We start from the raw sequence: 24,864 nt of genomic DNA, 5'->3' as shown, positions 1-24,864 counted from the left end.
GTAATTCTATGTAATTTTAATTAAAGAAGAATTCTGAAACAGCCTCCCTCTGTGCTACCTCCAAGCATACAATTAGAAGAGCACAGAGTCTGCTGTGAACAGTCAGTTAATGGCTTCAGTTTAATAATTTATTATTGCTTTTTCAGTGCCAGCCATACTAGAAAAACACTGTAAAACTGTGTGCAGTGAACAGGCATTTAAGGAGGAGAGTTTGACAATTTCAGAAGAATTGTTTTCTCTCTGTAAGCCTAACATCTCCACAAGCCCCCAGATCTTACAAATGAGTGAATATCATTTTCCCTCCCAACGATTTAAGGAGAAAATAAATTTAATTTTTTTTTCACTAAATGTAGCTGAGTCTAGTGAATGTCAAAGTATCCTCATCTCACCAGTTAAAAAATAAGACACTCTTCTTGAGTACACCCTCGCAGGGAGAGGGGGAGATTATGATAAATTTATACACTGATATTAAATATTAAGTCAAATGTAAAGTAGTCTTTTTTAAAAGTCCTAAATTCTGCAATTAGCTATTTCCCCAACTTGAAAATCTGGACAGACAAGTTGAGCTACAATTCCTGATCTTAAAATGATTTTCATTGAAAGAAATCACTTTATTATTATAGTAGAAAAATCGAAGCATTTACACTAGTCATCTTTTTTACAAGAAATGTAAAGCAGCCTCTAAATTATCACCAGTTTTTTCAATGAGTTTATATATCATGTTAGTCCATTCTGAAAGTTGAAACCTCAATTGTTATGATGTAGGAGATTTGTCTGATAAAAAATGTCAAAAGCAAAGGAACAAAGCCATACTTTTAAATGACACTTTTAATATTGTCATAAAAGAAAGATAATACACTTGATGTAATTTTGTTTCAATTGTGGGCAGAAGAGATCATCGACCATTATATAATAGTAATGTTTTAGGTATGTTTATATTCATAATCATATAGATATATGTACACATATAATACTTCAATCTACATAATAGTTAAAACCATGTTCACCAATATACTGTTTAGCATTTTTACCTCTAGAAATTAGTATATTTTAATACCAATTAAAATTATCCTGTGTTTCCCTTATGTATTATTTCTAGACCCTTGTTGAAAACGTCATAATCGGGGTAAAGTATCTTAGAAAAGCACATACATTTGATTAAAATTTAGAGCTGTAGAAATCACTTTAACATCACCCTAAACTTTGGCATTTTACGCTTGGACTTAGCTGTATTCTGTCTCATGTCTGTATGACAAAATCTTAAAGCCAAAGTGGGGCTAAGAAGAGTAGAATAGTTACAAAAATAGGGTAAAAAATATGTTAGTCTGTTTTCTTCTTCCGAAGGGTAAGGGTAATTGGAAGGAGCAGATAACCTGGACTGAACTGAAAAATATCATTTAAATGAAAGTCCCCTAAATGCAACAAAGACAGAAATATAGATGTTTGGACTCTATTGCCTAAACATTCATCTGACAGTACTTGAATAGTTAAATGAAACTTCTTGCAACTTCTATAGCACAGTGTTGTAATTACGTTCTCAAATTGGAGCATAAATTATTCCATGTAATTATGATGCATTCAGTACATATCTTTACAGTAATTAAGAAATGGAAAAACAGTGTTTTATTCATAGTAGCATTGATACCATTGTACTTAGTTTATGGTTCATAAATTCCATATGAGGTCTATAACATTTGTAAAAAGAAGTTTTAAGAATCATTATCATTCTATTATTTCTTTTGATTCTACTGTCACATCAGGAATCAATAAAAAAAAAAGCACTCGAATTCACACCTTCTTCCAATTTGTCCAAGTTTTGTAATTCAGTTTATAATATTTAACAAAATTTTAGGTAGAAAACAATGGATATCTATTGCTCTTTTCTGCAATAGATCTTAATATAAGTTGCTTAAGAAACACTTTAACAAAGACAGGAATTGAAATAACTATGTTAAAATCATTCCCTCTTGTCCCTAAAATGGAAAATGTATTCTCTGCTTCATTATGCGTGTTGAGGATAAGGACAATTGCCAACCATTTGTTTTTCAGATATTCGGGACAGTGGGGGTCCCAAACCAGTGATGGTGTATATCCATGGTGGCTCATATATGGAAGGGACTGGAAATTTATATGATGGGAGTGTCTTGGCAAGTTATGGCAATGTGATCGTCATCACAGTCAACTATCGACTTGGGGTACTCGGTAAGAAATTTCTCTTTTTTTTCCCCCCATCAATCCATGAAATATGTGATAGTTTTGTTTTGAATTGTTTTGTTTTGCTTTGCTTTGTTTCACTCATTGTTCTATGCTTGCTGATTTTGAAGCAAAATTTTTGATATTTTCAATAAATTCTATAAATATTCATAAATTACTTGACAAAAGACAGCTAGGGTTGGTTTTAATATTTAATATAAAAGGTAATGAAATTATTCGCATTTTTATGGAGTGCTCTTCTTAACTTGGCTTTATAGAAATGTGAAAGGCAGCAATGGCAGGGCCTTTCTTAAGAAGAATTAGTCCCTGGGCAGATTTTTCTCTCTTCTACTTGTCTTTTTTACAGTGTTTTAAAATTGCCATGAATGTAGAAACAAGTTTTTATTCTCTTCAAGAATATATGTATGGACTAGCTTTGGGGAATGATTACCATTTCTGTGTAGGTTTGTTTGTTTGTTTCTTAAGTTTATCAAATATAATTAGAAATATTTTGTTTAAATGTATTTTGATTGAATTATTTGATTTGCAAAACATGCATTGATTTCATAAAGTGTCAAAGAGTTCAACTCAGTAATGTATATACATGTAAAACAAAATCAAACTAGTGATCTTTCATTTTGAAGAAAAGTATAGAACAATATTATTTAAAATAAATTTTTAAGTACTCTGAAATAGGCATAAACTTGCTATTCTACTTGTATAAGTTTATTTTTTATAGTATTATCACAACTTGGTGAGTAAAATAACTATATCATTTAATAAGACACCTTTATCTGTGGTATTTTAGTTAAAGGTATTTGCTAAGAGTACAATTCATTACAAAAGTTTTTTTTTTTTTTTTAATCTTAACTGATCGAAGTCTTGTCCCTGATTACACACTTAAAAGTTATCATTTGTGTTATTTGGGCACAAAAAGATACCTCACTCATTCTTTACTCTGAAATATTTTGAAAAAATAATTTGAATTATATTCTTCTTTATAATAATTGTTAATATAATTTATTTTAGCCATTGAGAATCAGTTTATTTTTCTCTTCAGTGTTAATTGTGATTATTCTAATCCCTTCTATGTAATCATAATCTGTGTTTCTGCCAATCTCAAAATATAAAAAGGAATGATTTTTGTCAATCAAGTTTGTGTGTCTTGGGGAAGGAGATATGTTAGCAAAGCAAAGTGAGATCTTGATCTTTTTCTAGTTTTCTATTTTGAATTTGGAGTATGGTGGATGATATAATAGATACACTCTGTCAATGTAGATATAAAATATTTCTGTACCATTGTTCAAGTATGCATTAGTTTCCCCATCATGTCTAATCATGCATTGCTTCAGTTATTCTTATAATTTCACTGCATAGGGATGAATGACTTCCCACCAATGAAAACTCTCTATATTAGACGATATATAAAGAGATGTTAATAATAATCTTCTTAAATTAATCTTAAATATCATAGTGTTGTCATTTGTTTCTTAGGCAAGATTTGAATGTGAGTATCTGCACTATCTTTAATGCATTTAACTTTAATCATGGCATTGTTTATAGCTTAGTTGTTTTTAGCAATTATTTTTCTCATATTTTTGTGAATTTCTTAAATTGAAAATCCTGATGCAGTGACTAGTCTTCCAATTGAAAATTTCAAATTAGATGCCAAATTGTGGTAACAGTATTTTTAAGGATTTGAACATCCACAAAGTCATATACACTGATTTTATTTAAAAAAAGTCTTTTGGCCACCCCTTATGTTGCCTCACTCTGTTACTTGTTGTACTCACATACAGTAAGATCCCATAAAATAAACTGTGTTATGTTGGTATAAGCTTTGCCCATTTTAAAAAATGTATTCAGAACTGATGAGGACCTGACTTTGATCCAATTTGAATCCTATATTCATGTTCATATCCTATCTTTAAATGCCATACTCTGAATAATTGGATTGCAGGACAAAAGATTAACCAGTTAAAAAATGAAGAACTTGGTCTGTATAATGGCAGGCAGTGTTGGTGTTGATGATGGATGATTTTTCCAATGGTAAATATTTGTTCTGGCTCTACTGCAGTTTAGGATTTAACCTTTAGTTGGCTCCTTTGTTCCTCTTAAAGACGTCGTAAACTAATAATCACCACTAAGAGTCAGCGTCCTTTATAGACCTCCTCTCAACATGATAAAGTACAAAACTTTGTTAGTGAAACATTCGTAGGTGAGTTTTGGGACATTAGTTCTAGAACATATGTATTCTGGTTACTTCCTAAAATATGTGTTGGGCCTTGTGCAAATGTATTTAAATGAATTAATTCATGAAGAATAAGTTATCATAACATTTGTTTCAGCACACTTTGCCTGTGTGGTACACCACAACCAACTCAACAGCTGATATGCCAGGAGAACTGCAACAATAAAGACTGTAGGGTTTTAGTTGTTGTTGTTAATACTTTGTCTAACAGTAACGAGGTAAGCCAAGGTTTCTTGGGTGTGGGATCCAAAAGTATTGCTGTTTAGTTGGCACTTGGAAGAGTTTTGGACATTAAGTAGAAAATAAGATTTGATCCCATGTCAGAGGAAATCCTAAGCTGTGTTTTAATTTGGATGTTTTGGTGTTAAGGAAATGAATTTTGGGGTCCAATGTACAAATTGGCTAATTATGAGATTTGCTCTCAGCTGATTGCCAGGAAATATCAGGATGTCTGAAACAGATAATATAATTCGTTTTGATTTGAATTTGCCGTCCCAGAGGAAAAATATTACAAGTTTATTTGTTTTAGCAATAACTAAAAAGGTGATAATGTTTCAGTAAAAAATTTCATACAGCTATCTAGCAGCCAAATTTCCAGTTTAAAGTATTTAATGTTAAAAATATATTTTGTTTATTACAAAGAAGAATTAGCATAGAAGAAAAAAATACCTCCTATGATAGCATTGTTTTGAAGAAGCTAGGAACAGGTTGCAGTTAGTTTCTCAACCAAGACCCTTTTGTGGTTTCCTTTGAAGTGGTAACACGGACTATCAATATCATTGCATTGAAAATGCTATTGGTGGTAAGAAAAACTGCAATAAGATTGAAAAAAAAAAGGCTAGGGGATAGTGGATTCTGCCTGCTAACCTCTCTTCCCCAGTTTCATCTTAGAGTTCTCCATAATCATATCTCATTCAGTCTCACACTTCTTTTAGTAAACATTTAGACTTTCTTTCACTTTTGGTTATATACATTCTTTGTCCTCAGCCAGTTTTAACTCTTTGTCCTTGGTTATCTAATACATGTTATATAAATGTCCTTTAAAATGTATTTAAAATAATTATTAATAGAGTTATTTTTTAATATTCTGGTATATAGTTAAAATAAAAATAAAAATTATCGTGTTGGAAACAGTGAGAAATACTTTGATTAGGTAGTCTTAAGAGAGGAAAATAGTATTAAATATTTTTATTGTAAATAGGATAAGCATAGAACTTATGGACAAGCATTGAAAGAGAATATGAAATAAATTCTTCATTATTAAGATGAGGTATTGTATAGTAAACGTATTTGAAAATAGAAACTATCCACATATATTTTCAAATATTAAAAATGAAAAAAAAATTAACTAATTTAGTGTTAAAAATGTGTTTCAGCCCCCTCTCTAAATTTAGAATAAAATTATGTTATTTTTTAGAGAAAAATTTTAAAAAATTATCTTTGTGGAGATCTACCTTAGGCAAACATAAGATTTTTATCTGATGGAAATTTAATAAGATACTTTTATTTTGATATGGATATTTTAGAGATAATTATGCATTCATAACTCAAGCACATGTGATTTATATTAGAAAAAGATTCTCAAAGATTTCAGAACTACTGATATCTCTGGATATTTGGCAAATTTTTAGTAAAGGGTCTAATTAAATGTTTTACTTAGTAATCTTATGTCTCTACTACCCATCCATGGAAAAAATAATAGAGTGCTAGTTTATTTACTAGTTACATTTGAAGAATTACATTTAGCTAACTTCATAATGCCATGTAAGGCTAAACCATTTAAAACAAGCTTTCATTAACATTACTGTGTATCAATTTTAATGAACAACTAAATTTATATTTATTCTATTAGAAATGGTTGTGAGACCTGTTAATTCTTATAACTATAATGTCTATGCAATAATAGTGCTTCAAGTATTATCAGACAAATGACAGAAATAAATATAACTTTGGTGTGGTCAGTCATCAAATGTATAACACTTGTTTGCAGAACTGTACATCTTCTATGCAGGATAAAAAGTAAGAACAATACAGTCCTTATCTTTAAAGAGTTTTCAATCTAATTGAGGGGGAAAACAAGCACTCAATAGAGAGTAATAATTGATATTGTACTTCATAATAATATATATTTATTAATTGATTTGTATGTACATGGTCACTTGATATATAAAAAAAATCAGAACAAAGAAAGAAAGGAAGCATAGACTATCAGATGGGTCAATATGAATGCAGTGATTGAGATTCTTATTTGAATCTGAGCAGTCTAGCAGAAAGGAGATTTGGTAAACTCTAGGTAGTTATGATTTAAAAAGAAAAGCATATTCATTTCTCAAGTGGCACAATGTTTTGTCATTATTTTTCTTTCTTTTGCATTGTTTTTATTTGTTTGGCTCTAAATCCTAAAGCAAAGAAACAACTCTAAATGTGACCTTATATTTGAGAGTAATATATAATCAATTATTAAATTTTATAAGATGATAATAACCCACTATTATCCAAATGTGTTCTTAGGAGGTGGGAGAGGGAATCAGTCTGTCCTTGAAGAGTCAAAAATGTCTTCATGAACTTGGTAGTATTTGAGCAAAACCATGAAGGATGGATTATCTCTGGGATTAACTAAAGAGGAGAGAGAAGGAAATTCTTTTTATTTTTATTTATTCATACTCTTTCTACTTCAAAAAAGTGAATGTAATTTGTGACAAACACACACATATAAATAGGTCGCTAAAATCATATTGAATATGAATACCCATACTATAAAGAAAGAGGCAGAAACTTAGACTACGAATATATACTGGAATTGAACATAAATGTATATCCCAATTTCCTAGAAGCAAGGTAAAAAGGATAATGGATTGAATTTCATAATTGTTATTATCAGATAAAGGAAACATATATATCTATATTTTATAAAAAATACACAAAGTTTTTTTTCACACTATAGTACAGAGAAATTTATCATGAGTTGTTTTTAGTTGGAACACCAAGAAAAATATAGGGATCGTGTGATATTCTTTATGTCATTAGAAGATGCAGAAATATTCTCAAGCAAATGATTATGTATTAACCCTCTGTAAAAGCCAAAGACATAATAATAAATGACCACAACTTCTATAGTGTCATTTCAGCAAAGAGGTAACCAAATACAATTCAAGTAAGAATTCACTTATAATAGGATAGAGCTAAAAACCAATTTAGAGCAATGACAGTTAGCTGAGTCCATAGATTTCTTCTCTCAAATACCAGTTGTGTCAACTGAGTTTTAATAAGGGCTGGATGGTAATCAATTTTAGATTGAGTGCTAAAATGATATTGTTTGTCCTTTGGAAAAATAGAAACTTTAGATAGGTAATGATACAGTGCAAAGTAGACTCTTCATTATTTTTATTCTACTTTTTCCCTCCAAAATGGTAGGTTGCAATAAAAGCAATTATTTAGTTATGCCAAAAACATAGAAAACCTGAAAGTAAGCATGTCGGTTAGTGTGAGTGTTAGTTAAAAGAAGTTAGTTTAAAAAACAAAAATAATGTGTTTTAGGTACAGTCATGTAGTATCATTCATTAATTGATTAATTCAGCCATTCGTTAATTCTATATAAATTGAACAATATTAAGTATCAGGCATACTTATTGAGCATATTGTGAAAAACAAGATGGATGTGATCTCTGCTGTCCGGTAGATTACTAGCTATTGGGGGAGATAGAAAATAAATTAACAATTACAAAAATGATGTCCTTTACATAGATAATGATTTAGTGCAAAGTTGACTTTCTTTATAATTACCTAGAGAAACGGTAAGTGCAGTGAGAAGGCAGCTAATATATTCTACACACTCGGAAAAGGTTTCCCAGAGGAAGTGACATTCAGGTTTCCCTTTCTTATACTTTACTGAAAAAGGCCTTGTTGAGACTCCCGGGGCTTCGAGATTGTCGATTCCATTGGTCACTTCTCTGTTCTCATCTTATTTCATCTCTCCATAGCACAGGACACAGTTAATCAGTCCCTTTCGGTCATGCTTGTTTCTTGGCATCACACCAGGGTTTCCTCCTGCCTCACGGTCTGCTCCTTCTCAGCCTCCTTTGCTAGCTCCTCCTCTCTTACCCTGATATCTAAATGTCGAAGTGCCACTAAGCAGAAATTTTGGCTCCCTTTCTTCTCTCTCTACCATATCTCCCTAGGGGAATTTATGCATGGATCTAAATGCCATCTGTAAATAAGTGACTTCCAAACTGTATCTTCAGGACTGACTATTACTTGGAGCATCAGACTTATGTACTTCTGCCTACCAACATCTCTAATGACTAATGAATATCTCAAGCTTAATGGCTAAAATATGTTGATTTTCTCAGGTCTGCATATTTCATTGTCTTCCACATCTAGGTTATAATAATACTTGCAACAACAGTAATAACAATCACAGGCACATTCATTGAGAACTTATATTCCAAAAGCTGTTTGGGCAGTTTGTATAGGTGACATTTGTTTTGGCTCCCCATTGGGGAGTCCAAGGATTACATTATTAAATTCCCACAGTAAGCTTATGAGATAGGGTTGTTATTTTCCCGATTTTATAAACACAGAAACAAATGAGTAGAGAGGTTAGGTAACTTATTCACAGTCATATGGTCAGTGTTAAGTGGTGGAGCCAGAATTCTAACCCAGACAGTGTTCTCTTGGGCACAGCACTGCACTGATGGCATTGGCACTGCCATCCATCTGGACGATCAAGCAAAACCTCTAAAAATTTTTCTGATTTGTCTTTCCTTTAGGCTGAACATCCAATTCATCAGCTTCTGTTACTGAATTATTCCAGCGTACACCCTGGGTCTGTCTCTTTTCCATTTCCCCCTCTGCCAAACTAAGCCAGTTCTCCTTGAACCTCTTATATTATTTATCTCTTTCACTTTTGCTCCCTACCTGTAATCCATTCTCCACACAGCAAAATCAAATTATCTTTTTAAACCATAAATTATACCAGCTCACTTTTCTGCTTATACCCTCCACTGGCTTCCTGACTGTTCACTGAGAATAAAATCCAAACTCCTTCCCTGCCCTGTCTCACAAAACCCTGCATGAATAGGTATCTGTATCTCTCAGTACCTGTACCTCTTGTACCTGTATCTCTTAGTTTGTCTCAAAATGCTCTTCCTCTCTATGCAGGCCATCTTTTGTTCTTCATATACACCAAACTCATTCCCATTTTAGGGATTTCATACTTGCTCTTCCCTCTGCCCCAGATCTTTCTGGGGCCAGTTCCTTATTCTTCTGATTTGGTTTAAATGTCTTCTTCTCAGAGAGACTGTCCATGTTCATCCAATCTAAAAAGAGCCACCATGTTACAAGTCATCTACCTTTTAAAATTCTCTCTATTACATTGATCATACCCAATTACTTCCTATATATATTTGGATTTTTTTTTTTGTTTTATTATTGTCTAGCTCTCTAAAGCCTAAAGTAGTCTCTGGCACATGGTATTCGCTCAGAAAGTATTTGTTAAATAAATTTAAAGTGGATCTGAAGAGTCACTAGGTGTTGATCTGATGTGGTCATGGAGTGAAGGAGGCCAGGTTTGAGGCAGAGAAAAAGTCTGGGTGAAAGCCAGAGGAAGAGAGAGGCTTGGCATGTTGAAAGAGATGAGCAAAGCCAGCTGGAATGCTTTGAGTAAGGGGTGAGCAGTGTCAAGTAAGGTTGAAAACAGGCAGCAGGCCACACAGCGTCTCATTAAAGATTTAGGAATTCTAAGAACAATGAGAAACAATGATAGGGCATTGAGCAGATAAGTGAAATGATTAGATTTGCATTTTAAAAAGTGTGTTGAGTAGGCCTAGACCTTGATCAAAGTTGACATTCTGCTATGGATACAAAAAAAACATGGCTTGTGCCTCATTAGGGTGAGATGCTTGGTAAAGTCAGTGAATGAGACAGATACTTCGCTCCTAGAGGATCGAGGGATAAGCTGGGCACTGCCTGACTCAGGTGAGTATGGGACTCTGACTTTTATACAAAGAGCAACACAGGGGTTTTGCTGCTTTTCCCTCCTTATTTTGATAATGGAAAGAATTGAACCATCATTGTGGAGAGCTCTACTGAATTCCTGCTTTGAGGAGTATGAATCAATATGATCAGTATTATTCCAAAGACTGGCCAATATAAAAAACTGTAATAAATTACTGTATTATGATGTCTTCTTATTTGAGTTTCTGTGTTATTAATATGACCTCATTTAAGCTCTGGGTTGTCCTAAAAAAGAGACTTTTTTTTTTCAATTCTAAGACAAAGTTGGACGTCTGTGGTTTAAGGTTTCATTAAGATCGGTGATTTTGAATAAGGCCTAGAACATAGAAGAAACATTTCCCTCATTTCTAGTCAAAGTGTTCTTCTGGGGCCAGAATTGAACAACAACTTTCAGGCACTCAAAAGGACTGCAACTCACCAATACATGAACAAAAATATATTTTGTTTCCTTTTCAGAGCAGACACCATCATCTTAACCCAGTCATTCACTTATTCACTCATTAATTCCACAAACATTTAATACATGCCCACCATTGGTTCCTGGTAGTTGGGGGTCTGTGTTCACAATGTTGAAAAAAGATCAGGCCCAATCCTTCCTTTCTGAACCTCACAGTGAGTAAAAAGAATTCCATTAAACAAATAAACAAAACTATTAGCACAAATTTTGATAAGTTGTATTTCCAAAAAGAATAGACTGTTAAGAAAAAGAATATTTGTGGTGAAATGTAGACTGAGAACTTTAGGAAAGACCTCTATGTACCTTTCATGCCAGCACAGTTGTAGTTTTTGTTTTTCTCCATGCATTTACACAGTTAAATATTAAAAGATAGATAAATATTTTGAAATAATTTAAAAAGATGTAAGATAATTAGAAGCAAAAAAAGTCATTTAAACAAGCAGCTGGGGTAAAAATGCAAAAATCCAAACAAACAAGCAGACCACCCACAATCAACCAGGCAAAGTTCTCTATCAGAATTAAGTGAGAAAAATTGGTTTGTGAAATACAAATACACAGGGAAAGAATCCCAGGGGAGGACCAGCTCTTAGCTATTGGATCTATAGATTGAGAGCACAACAGTAGTACTTTTCAGAGACAATTGAAGATGTCCTCCCTCACCTGCCTTATATCCCTGAGATGATCTATGCAAAGTAGTTAGTCCCATTACTGATTTTTTAATTATTATTATTAAATGGAGATATGGGTCTCTTCTTCATCCAGCGTCAGTTTTTTCTCTTTGTTCCAAACAATGAGGGCTTGGAATTTGCTCTTAAGTTTGGTTTGCTTTCAAATGATCCTTTCCTCCCTCTGATGAGTCCTCAATATCAGACCAAGGCAGAACTCCCCCAGCTTCCCATGACCTAGTGCCATATCCTTGATATCCCACTCACTTTCACTACTTTGCCTTAAACGCGTATTGCAATTTCATCTGCCAGGACATCTCATGAGGACTTTCTCTTTTTCTTTCTAAAGTCTTTCCTTGAACTACTTCATAAACATTCAAATTTTGCTCCTTTTCCTTTGTCTTCCTATTTTTAGTTGGCAGAGTTTAAAATTTTTTAAATTACTTATATTTGCTTCCTTCCTTCTATTTCTATTGCTACTAACTGTTCACCTTGGGTTAACAGACCTTCTAGCTGCCCTTCCAGCCTCTAGACTCAAATGTATGTGTCATTTCATTCCACACCACAAGCAGGCAAAATACCTTAAAAATACAAGAGAGTACCAGTTTTGTTGTTTTCATTGTTGTTGTTTTGTTTTGTTTTATTTTCCTCTGGTCTACATCTCTAAATGGTTTTCATCAACTCTGGGATCCATTCCAGAATTTTCCTGCCATTCCAGATCTGCTAAAGTATGTTGCTCTTCATCTTAGCAAGCTGTATCTTCTATTTGTTTCTGGAAAGTCCCTTCCACACAATCCAGAATGACTTCTTCACAGGCTACCTGGATCATTTCCAACCACTTACTTGCCACATTTTGCCCAGTCTCCAAGACTCAGCAATCACCCTACCTTCTGCAAAACTAACCCAGGCCAGATTGATCTATCTCTTCTTTCTGCTTCCATAACCTTCACTTTGGCATGCAGAATGCATCTATTAACTGCTTAATGTAATAGCTGCCTTGCAACCCAAACTAGAAATAAACACTGTATGTTATCTGGTTTTCCAGTTTCCTTAAGACGAGTAGAGTACTCTGCATATATAATTCAAAAGACATTAATAAGCATGCAAATTAATTCACTGTGTCCTCTTCTCAGGATATACATGTCTTAGGATACAGAGCAGGTGGAAATAGTGGTTGCTGGTGGGGGATGAGGATAGTAAAGCGTACTAACCATGTCCATACACAGGCCTCATGCCTAGTCCTACGTAAATGAGGTTAGATCTTGTTAATGGTAGCAATACTTTGCCCCCAGTAGCAGTGGCAAGAAAAGCCCCTGGATCCTCTGGAGGAACACCCTGTGTACTGGAACAATAACACATGAAAGCTGTAATTTATTTTAAACTGATTAGTGATTTCTGCATTTACCATGCATTTAATATTTACAGTATTCTGTTTCCTGCTTAGCACGGGGTAAGTGGAAAGATTGGTGCTCCTGAGCAATAGATAAACTTAAAAACAGTATTAAAACACCACTCTTTGAGTTAAAATATATACAATATGGCAGAAAGGATAACTATTGACTTTATATGTGTAATGGGCTATGAAATCTATAAATTTTTTGAGCTCAGCTTAGGGTTGCTCTTTTGTAAAGACAAAGGGAAACAAAAGGAAAAACTTTTTGTAATTTCTTTAACTTTGCCTTTTGATACTTTACCTATCTTGAATAGCATTACAGGTGCTCAACTATTGCCATGAACAGACAGCAGTTGGGGTGAGAGATCTTAAACTGACTGTTGATTACCTACAGCCCAACCCATTTTTTTCTGATAGTGCAGTTAGGACCATAGGTTTAAATATTATTCTTAGAAAATTTTTCCATATATGAGACAAGTTATATTTCTTAACTGATTTGTATATCAATAAAGTCACCATTTAGAAACCTTTCTAAAGAGCTGAGACACATCCCTGAGATGAGACAGATCCAAGAGAAATATTAATTTCTGTTCTGGTATGTGCTAGCTTCCTATATTTGAGCTTTGAAAAACAGCACCTTTTCTAGAAAAGTCAGTTCTCATAGAGAATATACAACATACTCAAATAGAAATAAGTTTTAAAAAGGATTTTTGTGTCAGTATCATCATAATTAGGAACAGTTTTTCCGACAGAAAATATGTAACTATTCTTAATGTTATTTAATTGTGCTAGAATTTTTTTTTCATTTTGTATGAAAATAAGCTTTAACAAATATTCATTATTCCTTTTTAACATAAATAAAAACATTGCTCCACTACATAGTGTTTTCCCTTGAAACATATAACGTTATTTGTTTAAACTCATATGAAATTTGTTTTTCAGGGTGTATGTTTGACTCTTCTGTTTTGGACCCAATATGTAATATTTACCAAAGCATATTTTTTTTAGTCTACAGTTTATATTTGGGTTAATTTTCTAGAAGAACATGTTTAGAGGGACCACAGCAAGCCTATGTAACTGTTCCCTAATTACAGGCAACTCTGCATTCAAATGAGTAGTATCTACATACTTCCTTAGGAACACTTCACCATAAGTTATATAATCTTGATATTTAGAAAGGTTATTAACTACATATTAAATAAACACCTATTTTTACGCTTCCATTTTCTAGAAAGTATTTGTGACAGCTTATCAGAGTATATACAATAAAATTATGGTTATATATAGATAATGAATTGGGTTTATAGAAAATAGAAGACATGGAAAAGGGGAAAAAACATAGTCTCAAAACATTTTCAGAGTTGATGATTTGGGCTCTGAGCTGGGACTCTACCAAGTTTCATTTATGTTTAACTGTGAAACATGACAATTCTTCAGAGAAATCAAAGATATTCCAGGCATTGAGTTTTTCAAAAAAAGCTCCTCATGTGTTATTTCATGTTCAAAGGACAATTATACAAATAGAATTCTATGATGAAAATGCTTAAAAATAAACAGCCAAAACCCTGTAATTTAAGCTTAATTATACACCATATTTTGATGTGCTCTATTTACCTACAATCATTTACCCCATAGGTTACCTATTCTCTACCTGTTGCTAGAGTCCAGTAAAAGGAATCTTTCAGATAAAGATCAGGTGAGGGCAGGGGATGTTGAAAATAAAGCATTGTAGAGGGATGGATTTTTAAGCTATGTACACATTCTGTAAGTAAATTTTCTAATTGGATATTTGTTTTGTATGAGAAAACTACTAATTATCTTATTTTGCTGACCCATTATTATTATAGGCAAACTGAATCAGAGAGTTTGGATTAAAAAAAAACAAAAACCTCTCTGTGGCTGGCCCAGTTCATCTGCTTTTCTTAAGAGGAAAGGATAATACACTTAGCTTTTTGTTTTTTTTTTTTAAATTGTATCATATGATCAAGAACCCAAATTTGTTGCTGTCTATTATTCTCTTAAAAAGATCAACTTGCTATATTATCTTTTTTTCTTTTTTCAATCCTCGTTGCTCCAGTCTTTACACAAAAGTAAAAAATCTGCTCTTTTTCTGAAGTAGAATTAAAATTGGGTAACTACAATTTAATGTCATGTCAGTTAACTGTACATGATTTCTATATGACTCAGTAGATGTTAGTGGAAATTCCTGGTTGTATTAAACTGAGTAAACCCTAATTAAAAATATCTTCACGTTATTTTAAAGTTGTATGTATACGTGTACTTTTTCAGGTTAAAAAAATGATCTGTTAGTCTAGTTTTGAATCTTGCAAAAGTTATGGAGCTATTCTCCTAAATGTTCCTTTTGTAAAACTCCCTATCTAGCACTTACTGCTTCTAGCCCAGCTGCCCAATAGAATTATAATGCAATTGATATATGTAATTTTAAATTTTACAGTAGCCACATTAAAGGAAAGTACAAAGAAACAGGTAAAATTAATTTAAAAAATTTTATTTCATTCAACTTAATATTTTATTCAACCAAAATATAATCATTTCTAGATTGAAGCAACATGAAATTCTTAATGGACATTATGTATTTTTTCTGTTTTGCAATAAGGTGTATATTTTAAACTTACAGAACATCTCAATTCATATGCTTGTTTCCAACAGATAAAGTAAAATGTAGTCCTACCAAAATAATACAGTTGAGTTTAACAGAAAACAGTATTTGACACTGCTTTGTTTTTAAAATTAAATAAAATTTTAAAATGTAGTTCTGTAACACAAAGCACATTTTAAGTGCTCAATAGTTGCATGTGGATAGTGGCTACCATGCTGGGCACCATCTATTCTAGACCAGGGTTCCCCAACCCGCGGGTCGCAGACCGGTAGTGGTCCTCAGCCTGTTAGGAACCAGGCGGCAGAGCAGGAGGTGAGCGGCGGGCGAGTGAGGGAAGCTTCATCGCTGCTCCCCATCGCTCGCCATCACTCCCCATCGCTCCCCATCACTCACATTACTGCCTGAACCATCCCCCCTCCCCACAAAACCGGTCCCTGGTGCCAAAAATGTTGGGGACCGCTGCTCTAGACTGTTGTTTCTTAACTTTTTTGATTATACTCACCTGTTAGGATACATTTTTGAAGTAAGAACCCTCAGTTCATGGATATATTTGTAAATTATATACATATATTATGGTACTAATATATTATCTATACTATAAAAATACATAGAAGACAGAAGTTTTAAAGATGAAATATTTTAAAACAGCGGTTATTTTATCTTACTCATTTTTTTTTAACATCTTTATTGGAGTATAATTGCTTTACAATGGTGTGTTAGTTTCTGCTTTATAACAAAGTGAATCAGCTATACATATACATATATCCCCATATCTCCTCCCTCTTGCATCTCCCTCCCTCCCACCCTCCCTATCCCACCCCTCTAGGTGGTCACAAAGCACCGAGCTGATCTCCCTGTGCTATGTGGCTGCTTCCCACTAGCTATCTATTTTACATTTGGTAGTGTATATATGTCCATGCCACTCTCTCACTTCATCCCAGCTTACCCTCACCTCACACCAGTCAGAATGGCCATCAAAAAATCTACAAACCATAAATGCTGGAGAGGGTGTGGAGAGAAGGGAACCCTCTTGCACTGTTGGTGGGAATGTAAATTGATACAGCCACTATGGAGAACAGTATGGAGGTTCCTTAAAAAACTAAAAATAGAACTATCTTACTCATTTTTGAGCACATTTAAAGCCATGTGCTTAAAAAGCATTGCTATATTTAAGATATTAGTTTCATGTTTTGTCATGCAGATATTCAGAAGACTGTTTCTAAGATCAGTCTAATGTTTAGTTTTAATGGCAGTTAGGGTTGAAAAAGATGATTCACAAAGACACCAAAGTACATTTAAGGAGCAGTTCATTACTAATCATAGTATATTTAAATCCATATAATGTCTTGATAATTCTGAACGCTGAATTCTTGTTAGATAGGATTAGACTGTCATGGTTTCTGCCTTGGAATGTAGTTGGCTACAAGCTCACTCTTAACAGAAAAATAAAAGTGTCATTTTGTGTCTTATTGGTACTTGTAACACCTTCAATCTGTGGGTTTATTGGAGGAATCCTTTGAAGCCACTTGCTGCCGCCCCCACCCCCCGCCCCGATCCCGTGAGTGCTAGTTTTGTTAAAATGAGATAACATAAACAATAAATCTGTGTAACTGGGCTCATGTAATGTGCAGTATGCCGTAGAACAACGAAATTAACAAGGGCATAAAAGGCTGCTAGGCAATGTCCTCCCTGCCCTCAGGAGTCGTCATGCACTGTATATGACATGTGTATGTGACATGTGTACATAAATGGTGTGTTTGATTTACATACCCAAGGAAGGCTTCAGTGTCATTTTGTATGTTAGAAAAGTTAGATTTCTTTTTTTCTTTATGGTAGATAAATATAAATGTATGTTTTGCTATTTTCTTCTTCCACTCCTTTGAATCACATCGTGACTCCCTTGGGCAAGCACTTACCATTATGAAGACTACTGATCTAAGTTTAAGTGTTCCTTATCATAAGGAGTATGATTCAGTGACATTATGTACAGATATTACAGTTTGAGGATTTTTCTCTTATTGATCATTGGTAGTAGTTTCAATATATCTAATATAAGTAACTAGAAATATCTTTCATTGTCTAACATTGATAACATGTCTAACCATGATATTCTTAAAGCAGACTAGAACTTTTATATGAGCTTTGTGAGTATATAAAAACTCCATCCAACAATCTCACAGCCTAAAGTGGGCCCAAAAATCCACTTAATCCTCCTCAAACTGTTCCCAAAAGAAGAGCACAGAAAACTGTGCCAGCCAATGAACAAATGCAAGAGTGGAGGAATTAAGATCTCTATTTTTAAAATATTCCTCATTTCATTCACTTCATAAGAATTCAAATTAGGCTTTATTACATTTCAGATTATGATACTCTGCTAAAAGAGATTGAGAAAGCTTTTTAGCAAAAAAAACTTTTTTAAAGGATGTTTTAAAATGTTGGAAGTATGATTTTCATTTATTTTTAAAAATAAAGTCTAACCACTTATTTGCAAATGCCATTATGATAATAAGCACTTACAGAGATCCTTTTTCATATTTCATGGTGGGAAAAAAACATAAGCATATGTCATTTTTCAAAACTTTCTACTTGATTGTGTTTTGTATATGCTTTGCTTGGCTTGCTATATTTGTAGTGGCTAATATCAGTAAAATGTATTCTGTTATTTAATATTTTCCTTTCTTTCCTATTTCCCCCAAATATAAGGCCTTTTATTAGTCAAACAATAATTTGTGTTTACACCCTGCTCTCCAAACTCAAGAACTTTCTGGCCAAATTAGTTGGATGCTCATCTCCATGTAACATGATCTTTACCTACATGGTGTTTGATATGCTCTTTTCCACTAATGAGAAGTAGATCTAAGAGGATTAGATCAAAGGAATGATAAAATTGAAATCACCATATGCTTCCTCTTGATTATTCAAATTATCAAATTATTTGATTGGTCCTATTATTTCAGATTCTAAAATACTTGAGGTTTCCCAGGTGAAATATTACTCAGCTTCTACTCTAAGATATTTTCTCTCAGATAGCTAAGAAGGAGCCTAATCCTAAATTGTGATTTTGGTTCATGTTGTAGAGCAAATTACAGTGCATTTTGAGTCAAGGCTCTGATGGAAATAGGCAAGGTTAAGCCACCTCACTGAAAATGGACACTCATCTCCTACTTTTCTTATATAGTTGCACCCATGATACATACTTATGCAAGAAGCTGACAAATTTATGCAATTTAATTCCAGAGTGTTTTTTTATAACAAAGAGTGCATTGACTATTGACTGTGTGTGTGTGTGTGTGTGTGTGTATGTGTGTGTGTATGTTTAAATAGGAGGATGTTTCTCTATTAGTCAGAATAGGCTAAGTTTTGCTGCAGCAATAAAAACAAAATATCCATAGCTTAATATGAAAAGCTATTTTTTTCTTGCTCACTCAAATTCTTTTGGAGATACAGGCAACTCTCTTGATCATCTGTCCTCTGTGTGACATTTCTATAACTCAAATTGTCTTGATCTTGATCTGTGTCTCTGCCATCGCAATACATGGCCTCCTTGTTTCCTGAGGTAGAGGAAGATCACAGGATTTCACATGGCCTTTCATTGTCTCAGTTCAAAGTAACTGATGGCGTTGGCCACAACAAGTGATATGCCTCCAACTAACTGCAAGAGGGCCTGTACACATAGGGAAGCAATAGAATGTGTTATTACTATTTCAGCCATGATGCTTTAGTCATTTAAGGCAACACTTAAACTTTGTGTGTCTGATTTCTCAGAGATTCATTCTAAAGTTCTGTCTGAATACTTTTCCTTAAAAAGCCAGTTTGCAGTGTTTTGAAAATAAGGACTTCTGGTGAAGATATTGATAATGATTCATTCATTTGAAAAACAATAATTAAATGGTTAATTTATCCTAAGCTAGATATTGGGGATACAAAGAGGAGTGAAACATAATCTTTCTGCTCTTAAGAAGCTTACTGATTTGTGAAAAAGATACTTAAACTTATACATTATGAGTTCTCTCACTTATTCAACAAGTATTTATTTATCACCAGTTTGGTGCCAGGTCCTATAATAGGGATCAGGACAAAGTTTCTGGTTCATAGTGATTATATTCTACATGAGGGTAAGGAGAGTATATAGGAAATCTAAAAAAAACAAAAAAAGTTATATCAGAGAGTAATAAGTACTGCAAGGAAAAGTAAAACATTATGATGCTCAGAGATGAAGCTAAAAAATCTACTTTAGATTAGGTGATCAGAAAAGACTGCCCAAGGTTGGGGTCCTTCCTGCTGAGACCTGAGGAGCCATCCATTCCAAGATGGAGGGACACAGCATTATGGGGAAAGATCAGGAAGGACCAAGTTTCTTAAATTGTGATTAGTTAGACTAGAGAAATCAGACCAGTGGCGCTAGAGCACAACATATCAGGAGTAGTGTGATAGAGGTTGAATTTGGAGAGGGAGGCAAAATGTAGATTACATAGGGTCTGTATAATGAGATGAGCATTCTAGTGAAGCAATGTAAATAAGCTTATGCTATTTAGGGGCACCAAATTGGACCTATTATCTTACAGCAGGGCAGGGATCAATGAGAAAAACTGCTTGGGGAGAAAGGGTGCCTGAGCTGGATTTTAAAGAATGAATATGAATCAGCGGGCCCAGAACAGTTGAGGGTCAGCACATGCAGGGAATGTTAAGCTGTACATTATTATTAGAGCTGAAAATGACAGGAAGGGAATTGTAAATATATATCTGACTGTGCCGAGAATTTGGAGGCATGGACAGCAAAGGGACAGCACCTTAAGCCATTTTATTTGTGTGGGCCCCACAAAAATATCAGACAAAATTGTACCATTTTTCACATTAACATTTTGCTTATCTAAAGAAATCAAAATTAAAGGACGTTTTATAGTTTTCATAGTCTTGAGTTCACTAAAATCATTCCTATGATTGAAGCTTCTTCATTATATGTATATATAATGGCATGATTTGTGTTGCTGTCATATTATGTAGACACTTATTTAAACACATTAATTTTGACATTGCAGATTTCTTTCTGTAGTGTGAATTCTGTCATGTTTTTCAGGACTTAAACTATTTTAAAGGCCCTTCAAAAGCTTATGAGATTTAAAAACCTAGGCTGAGGGTATATGTCCAGAAATAGGGATCTCCTTCTACGTGATAAAGACAGGTGATTCCAGGTAGTAACAGTCCTTCAACATTCATCCAACTAATATTCACAGACTACTCTACCATGCTAGATGCTATTTTAGGTACTGGGGGCACAACAGCAAACAAGAGAAAAAATTCTCTTCCTTGTGCCTCATATTCAAATGAGAAGAGAAAAGCAATAAACAAAATGAATAAGTAAAATACAGAGTATGTTATGATAGTGATAGGTGCTGAGGAGAAAACACACATCATAGAAGGTAGATGGGAAATTTGAAAAAGGAGTAGTGAATTTTAATAGGCTGGCCAGAGAAGGCTTTGAATAAAGACCTGACTGAGAGTCTGTACCAATAGATATCTGGAGAAGAGGGTTTTAGACAGAGGGAAAAGCAAAAAGCAAAGGGACTGAGCTGAGAGAGGGACTATGTGTATTCAAGGAACAGCAACTCAGCCTACAGATAAGTCAGATAGGCCCTGGGGACTCTGCAGATGATGCAGAGTTGCCCTCGGAGGGAATGTGGCTTTTTTTTTCTTCTTTCCCTGAGTAATATGGAAAGGCTTTGAATGGTTTTGAGCAGTAATGCCATGACCTGAATTACTTTTTAACTGTGATCTTTTGGCTTCTGTGTTGAGAATAGATTGGAGGGGAGCAAGAGTGTATGAAGGGCGATTAGGTGGGAGGCTACCATGATTATCCAGACAAAATATGATGGTAGCTCAGACCAAAGTGGTAAGTGTAGAGGTGATTAGAAGTGGCTGGATTCTGAGTGTTTTGAAGATAGAGCTGATAGGATTTGAAGGGTGGACTTAAAAAGTCAAGAATGGTTCTAAAGTTTTTGTCCTTAGCCACTGCAAGAGGGAGCTTCCATATCCTGAGAAGATGGCGGGAGGAACAACTTTGCAGTGGTGCGGCAGGAGCTCAGGTCTGGACATCGAATTGGCAATGCCTATTAGGTGTCAAAGTGGAGGTTTCTACTTGGTAATTGGATATGCAAGTCTGGAGTTTAGGGGAGAGGTCCAGCGAGAAAGAAAAACTGGGAAAATTAGTGGTTTTTCATAATCCAAATAATCATGACTTTCAGGGTTTGGATTCTTTTGTAGGGTCTACCTGATTTGTTTTCTCAAATCTGTTTCATTCAGATTTTTATGTTTTTCTTCTGCCCTCTTGTATTCTAACAGTTAACATGCAGCCCATCTTATTTAATACTTGGCCTTGAGCATAGCCGTATACCTAATGGTTTTAAAAATCATCTATGATGTTTTCTTCTTATCTACATCAAATAGGTAATTGATCCTAAGACGCCCTGCTGATTGGCCATAATATTATTTTCAAGATGAGTTTTAGCAGGTTATAGAATTACTGGAGTTGGGGTATGTATATATATATTATATATGTGAATGTGTATATATGTATAATATGTATGTATGTATGTATATGAATATATATATTCAATCAGTTTATCAATATGTTTCCATGTGTTTAAGCTATGTTTTTATTTTTACTTGGACTTATCTGAGCATGTTAAAGAGATACCTATTTAATACAGTAAGCTATGCATACAGCCCAACCTGTCTCATCAAGATTTATAATTCTCTAATTTCATAGGTCAGTTAATAGGATTCCCATTCAGCTCCCAGGCTGTCATAACTTATGACATTCAAGTGTATGTTTCGGTATGGTTTTAGCCAAGGGAAGTCATGTAGCCAGTGAAGCAGAGAGAGGAAGGAAGATTGCCATACTTGAATCTGTACCATCAAAATGACAAAATGGGTCTATAATAAACAATAAGTTAGTGCTTGATATGCCTACAGCATCAACTGTAACACACACAGGCAAGTTATTTATGAAATGAGCCTCTAGAAAATATATAGCTCTTATAATATGAATCTCATTTCTATGTTCCTTCCAACAAAAGTGTGGCATAATCCATCTATTTAGAACACATGGTTGCTTTATTATTTTTTAAAAAATATGATGACACCATAGAGCTAGGAAATATCAAAGAAATTCAATCATGTAACAAATGGAACCCAACTATTTTAAAAAATATGTTGTGATATTTAGCTTTTTAAAATTTAGGAAAAAATAAAATATAATTTTCTAGAACACAAAGCAGGCTGCGCTAGTGTTAGGCATGTATTGTTTACAAAAAGGGGAGAGGCTTCTCAATAAAAGATCTGTTTAGTTTATAACTGATAGTCAATAAAATTTTCTTTCTGGAGTGATCATTTAAATTTGCAACAGCAAAACTTAGGCCCTAATGTTTTCTTTGGGAACACATTTCATTGTCAATAATCTAAGTCAGTGGGTTATTCATTTTAATAGAGATGTAGTATATATTGAACAATATACATGTTATTATTATATGCAATTAATATAGATAATAATATAGTCAGTATTGCATGTACACACACACATTCTTTTATCTATGTCTTCTGTATCTCCAAGATGATTTAAAACAGAATTTGGCTACCACAGATACGTAAAAAATTTTTAATATTGAATTACAGTCATGAGTCACAATCCAAGAATACTAGATGTTTCCTTCCGGGAAGAAAAAAAGAAGTGGTCATCTGTCTTTCTCACCTTGAAAATGAGAAACTTAGAACTGGAGAATGAATATAGCTCCATAGACTAAAGGAAGTTAGAAAAATAATAGATTTACATATCACTTTGACATTTATGAATTGTTTTCACAGTTCTTTTCTCATTTGATCCTCATAAGATCTCTGTAAAGTTGGCAAGGCACGTATTAATAATTCCAGTTTGTATGTGGGACGTGTGAGGCTCAGTGATGTTAGTAAGGATGGCTCTACTGATAGATAGGTTTGCATGCCAGAGCTGGAACTTGCAACCAGGTATCCTCACTCAGGATAAAACGTAAATTCAAAATGGTTAAGATAAATCTGTAATATAAATCTACACCATCATGACTATAGGGGATATTAAAGACACTAGAATGTTTTGAAGTACAGTCCTAACTTTATAATGCCTAATATATCATCTCAACCATTATGACAATTCTATAATGACTTAAGAGTCCTATAATGTTACTGTAAGTAAGACATATATTGGAATTTTGAAGTGTTATTCATACTATGAAGTTAACTATTCTTCGAGGTTACCACCACATTACTACCACTGCTGTTTCTATTATTACTACAACTAATACTATAGTAGTAATAATCATAATACCAGTAAAAACAATATTAATGATAGTTTATTCATTTATAGACCTTACTGTATATACAAGTTGGAGGATTTTATAAATTTATTTTTAAAAGAAAAAAGTATAAAGTCCTGACAACATATTCTCACCGATGGAACAATATAAACTTGGGAAAATAATTGTGGTTTCATGGAATTTTCTTTAGCAACTTCTTCCAGGCAATTTAAATTTAACTGACTTTGTTAATTTCATATTTTAATGAGGTATTATGATTCATGAAAGAACTTTCTAGACTTTTGAGACTCTATTATTGAAAAAGAAAAGTTTTCAGACCCTTATTACTATGCCTGTATCATAATTTTTCTATTCAGACAGTGTGGTACAATCCATTAGTTGCATCAAAAGTTAGAACAATATAGCATTTTCTATAACTTCAAGTTAAAATGAGCATTTCTGGTTGGGATTTTTTTCTAAGGCTGTCAACAAAATGATAATGCTCACATGGGGAAGGGGATCCTGAATATACAATTACTTGCTAAATTGATCTCAAGGTCCCTATATTAATCTACTAGGTAACATGGCAGTCATTTTTGAAAATCACTGTAATATGTGTTATGAAAATCATCTAAAAGATACTTACATAATAGGTGTTAATATCTCCTTTGGAACTTTTGCATCCCTTTTACATGTTAACACAACGGACTAAATAATTTTAAAATTGTATGTTGAGGAAACAATTTTGTTCTTTTTCCCTAAACTATGCGTGAAAATGATAAGAAATAGGAAATTAAGCGTACTCCATTTTCATTCTTAATTCCCCTCCTTGCCTTCAAGACAAAAATGAGGTTTTTTTTAAGTTCTTAATGCATATAAAATTAAATAAAACCATACATATACTTTAGGGTAACATTTCTATTAACATTTAAATGTGTTTATCTAT

At 33.6% G+C, this 24,864-nt stretch overlaps 1 protein-coding gene across 4 annotated transcripts in view; it reads left to right on the top strand.

Moving 5' to 3' along the window:
- NLGN1 (neuroligin 1) overlaps positions 1-24,864 on the top strand; it is a 726,540-nt gene that overhangs the window by 237,467 nt on the left and 464,209 nt on the right. For all 4 annotated transcript variants that reach the window (XM_082393952.1, XM_082393950.1, XM_082393951.1 and 1 more), the window contains one exon: positions 2,050-2,202. In XM_082393952.1, the coding sequence (XP_082250078.1) occupies positions 2,050-2,202 (153 nt within the window). The remainder of the gene's footprint in view (positions 1-2,049; positions 2,203-24,864) is intronic.

This window comes from Balaenoptera borealis (genome assembly GCF_965194805.1).
Source record: "Balaenoptera borealis genome assembly, chromosome: 5".
In the NCBI taxonomy this organism is placed as follows: domain Eukaryota; kingdom Metazoa; phylum Chordata; class Mammalia; order Artiodactyla; family Balaenopteridae; genus Balaenoptera; species Balaenoptera borealis.
The sequence above is the reverse complement of the archived record's forward strand: the minus strand, read 5'-3'. Positions and strand labels throughout refer to the sequence as shown.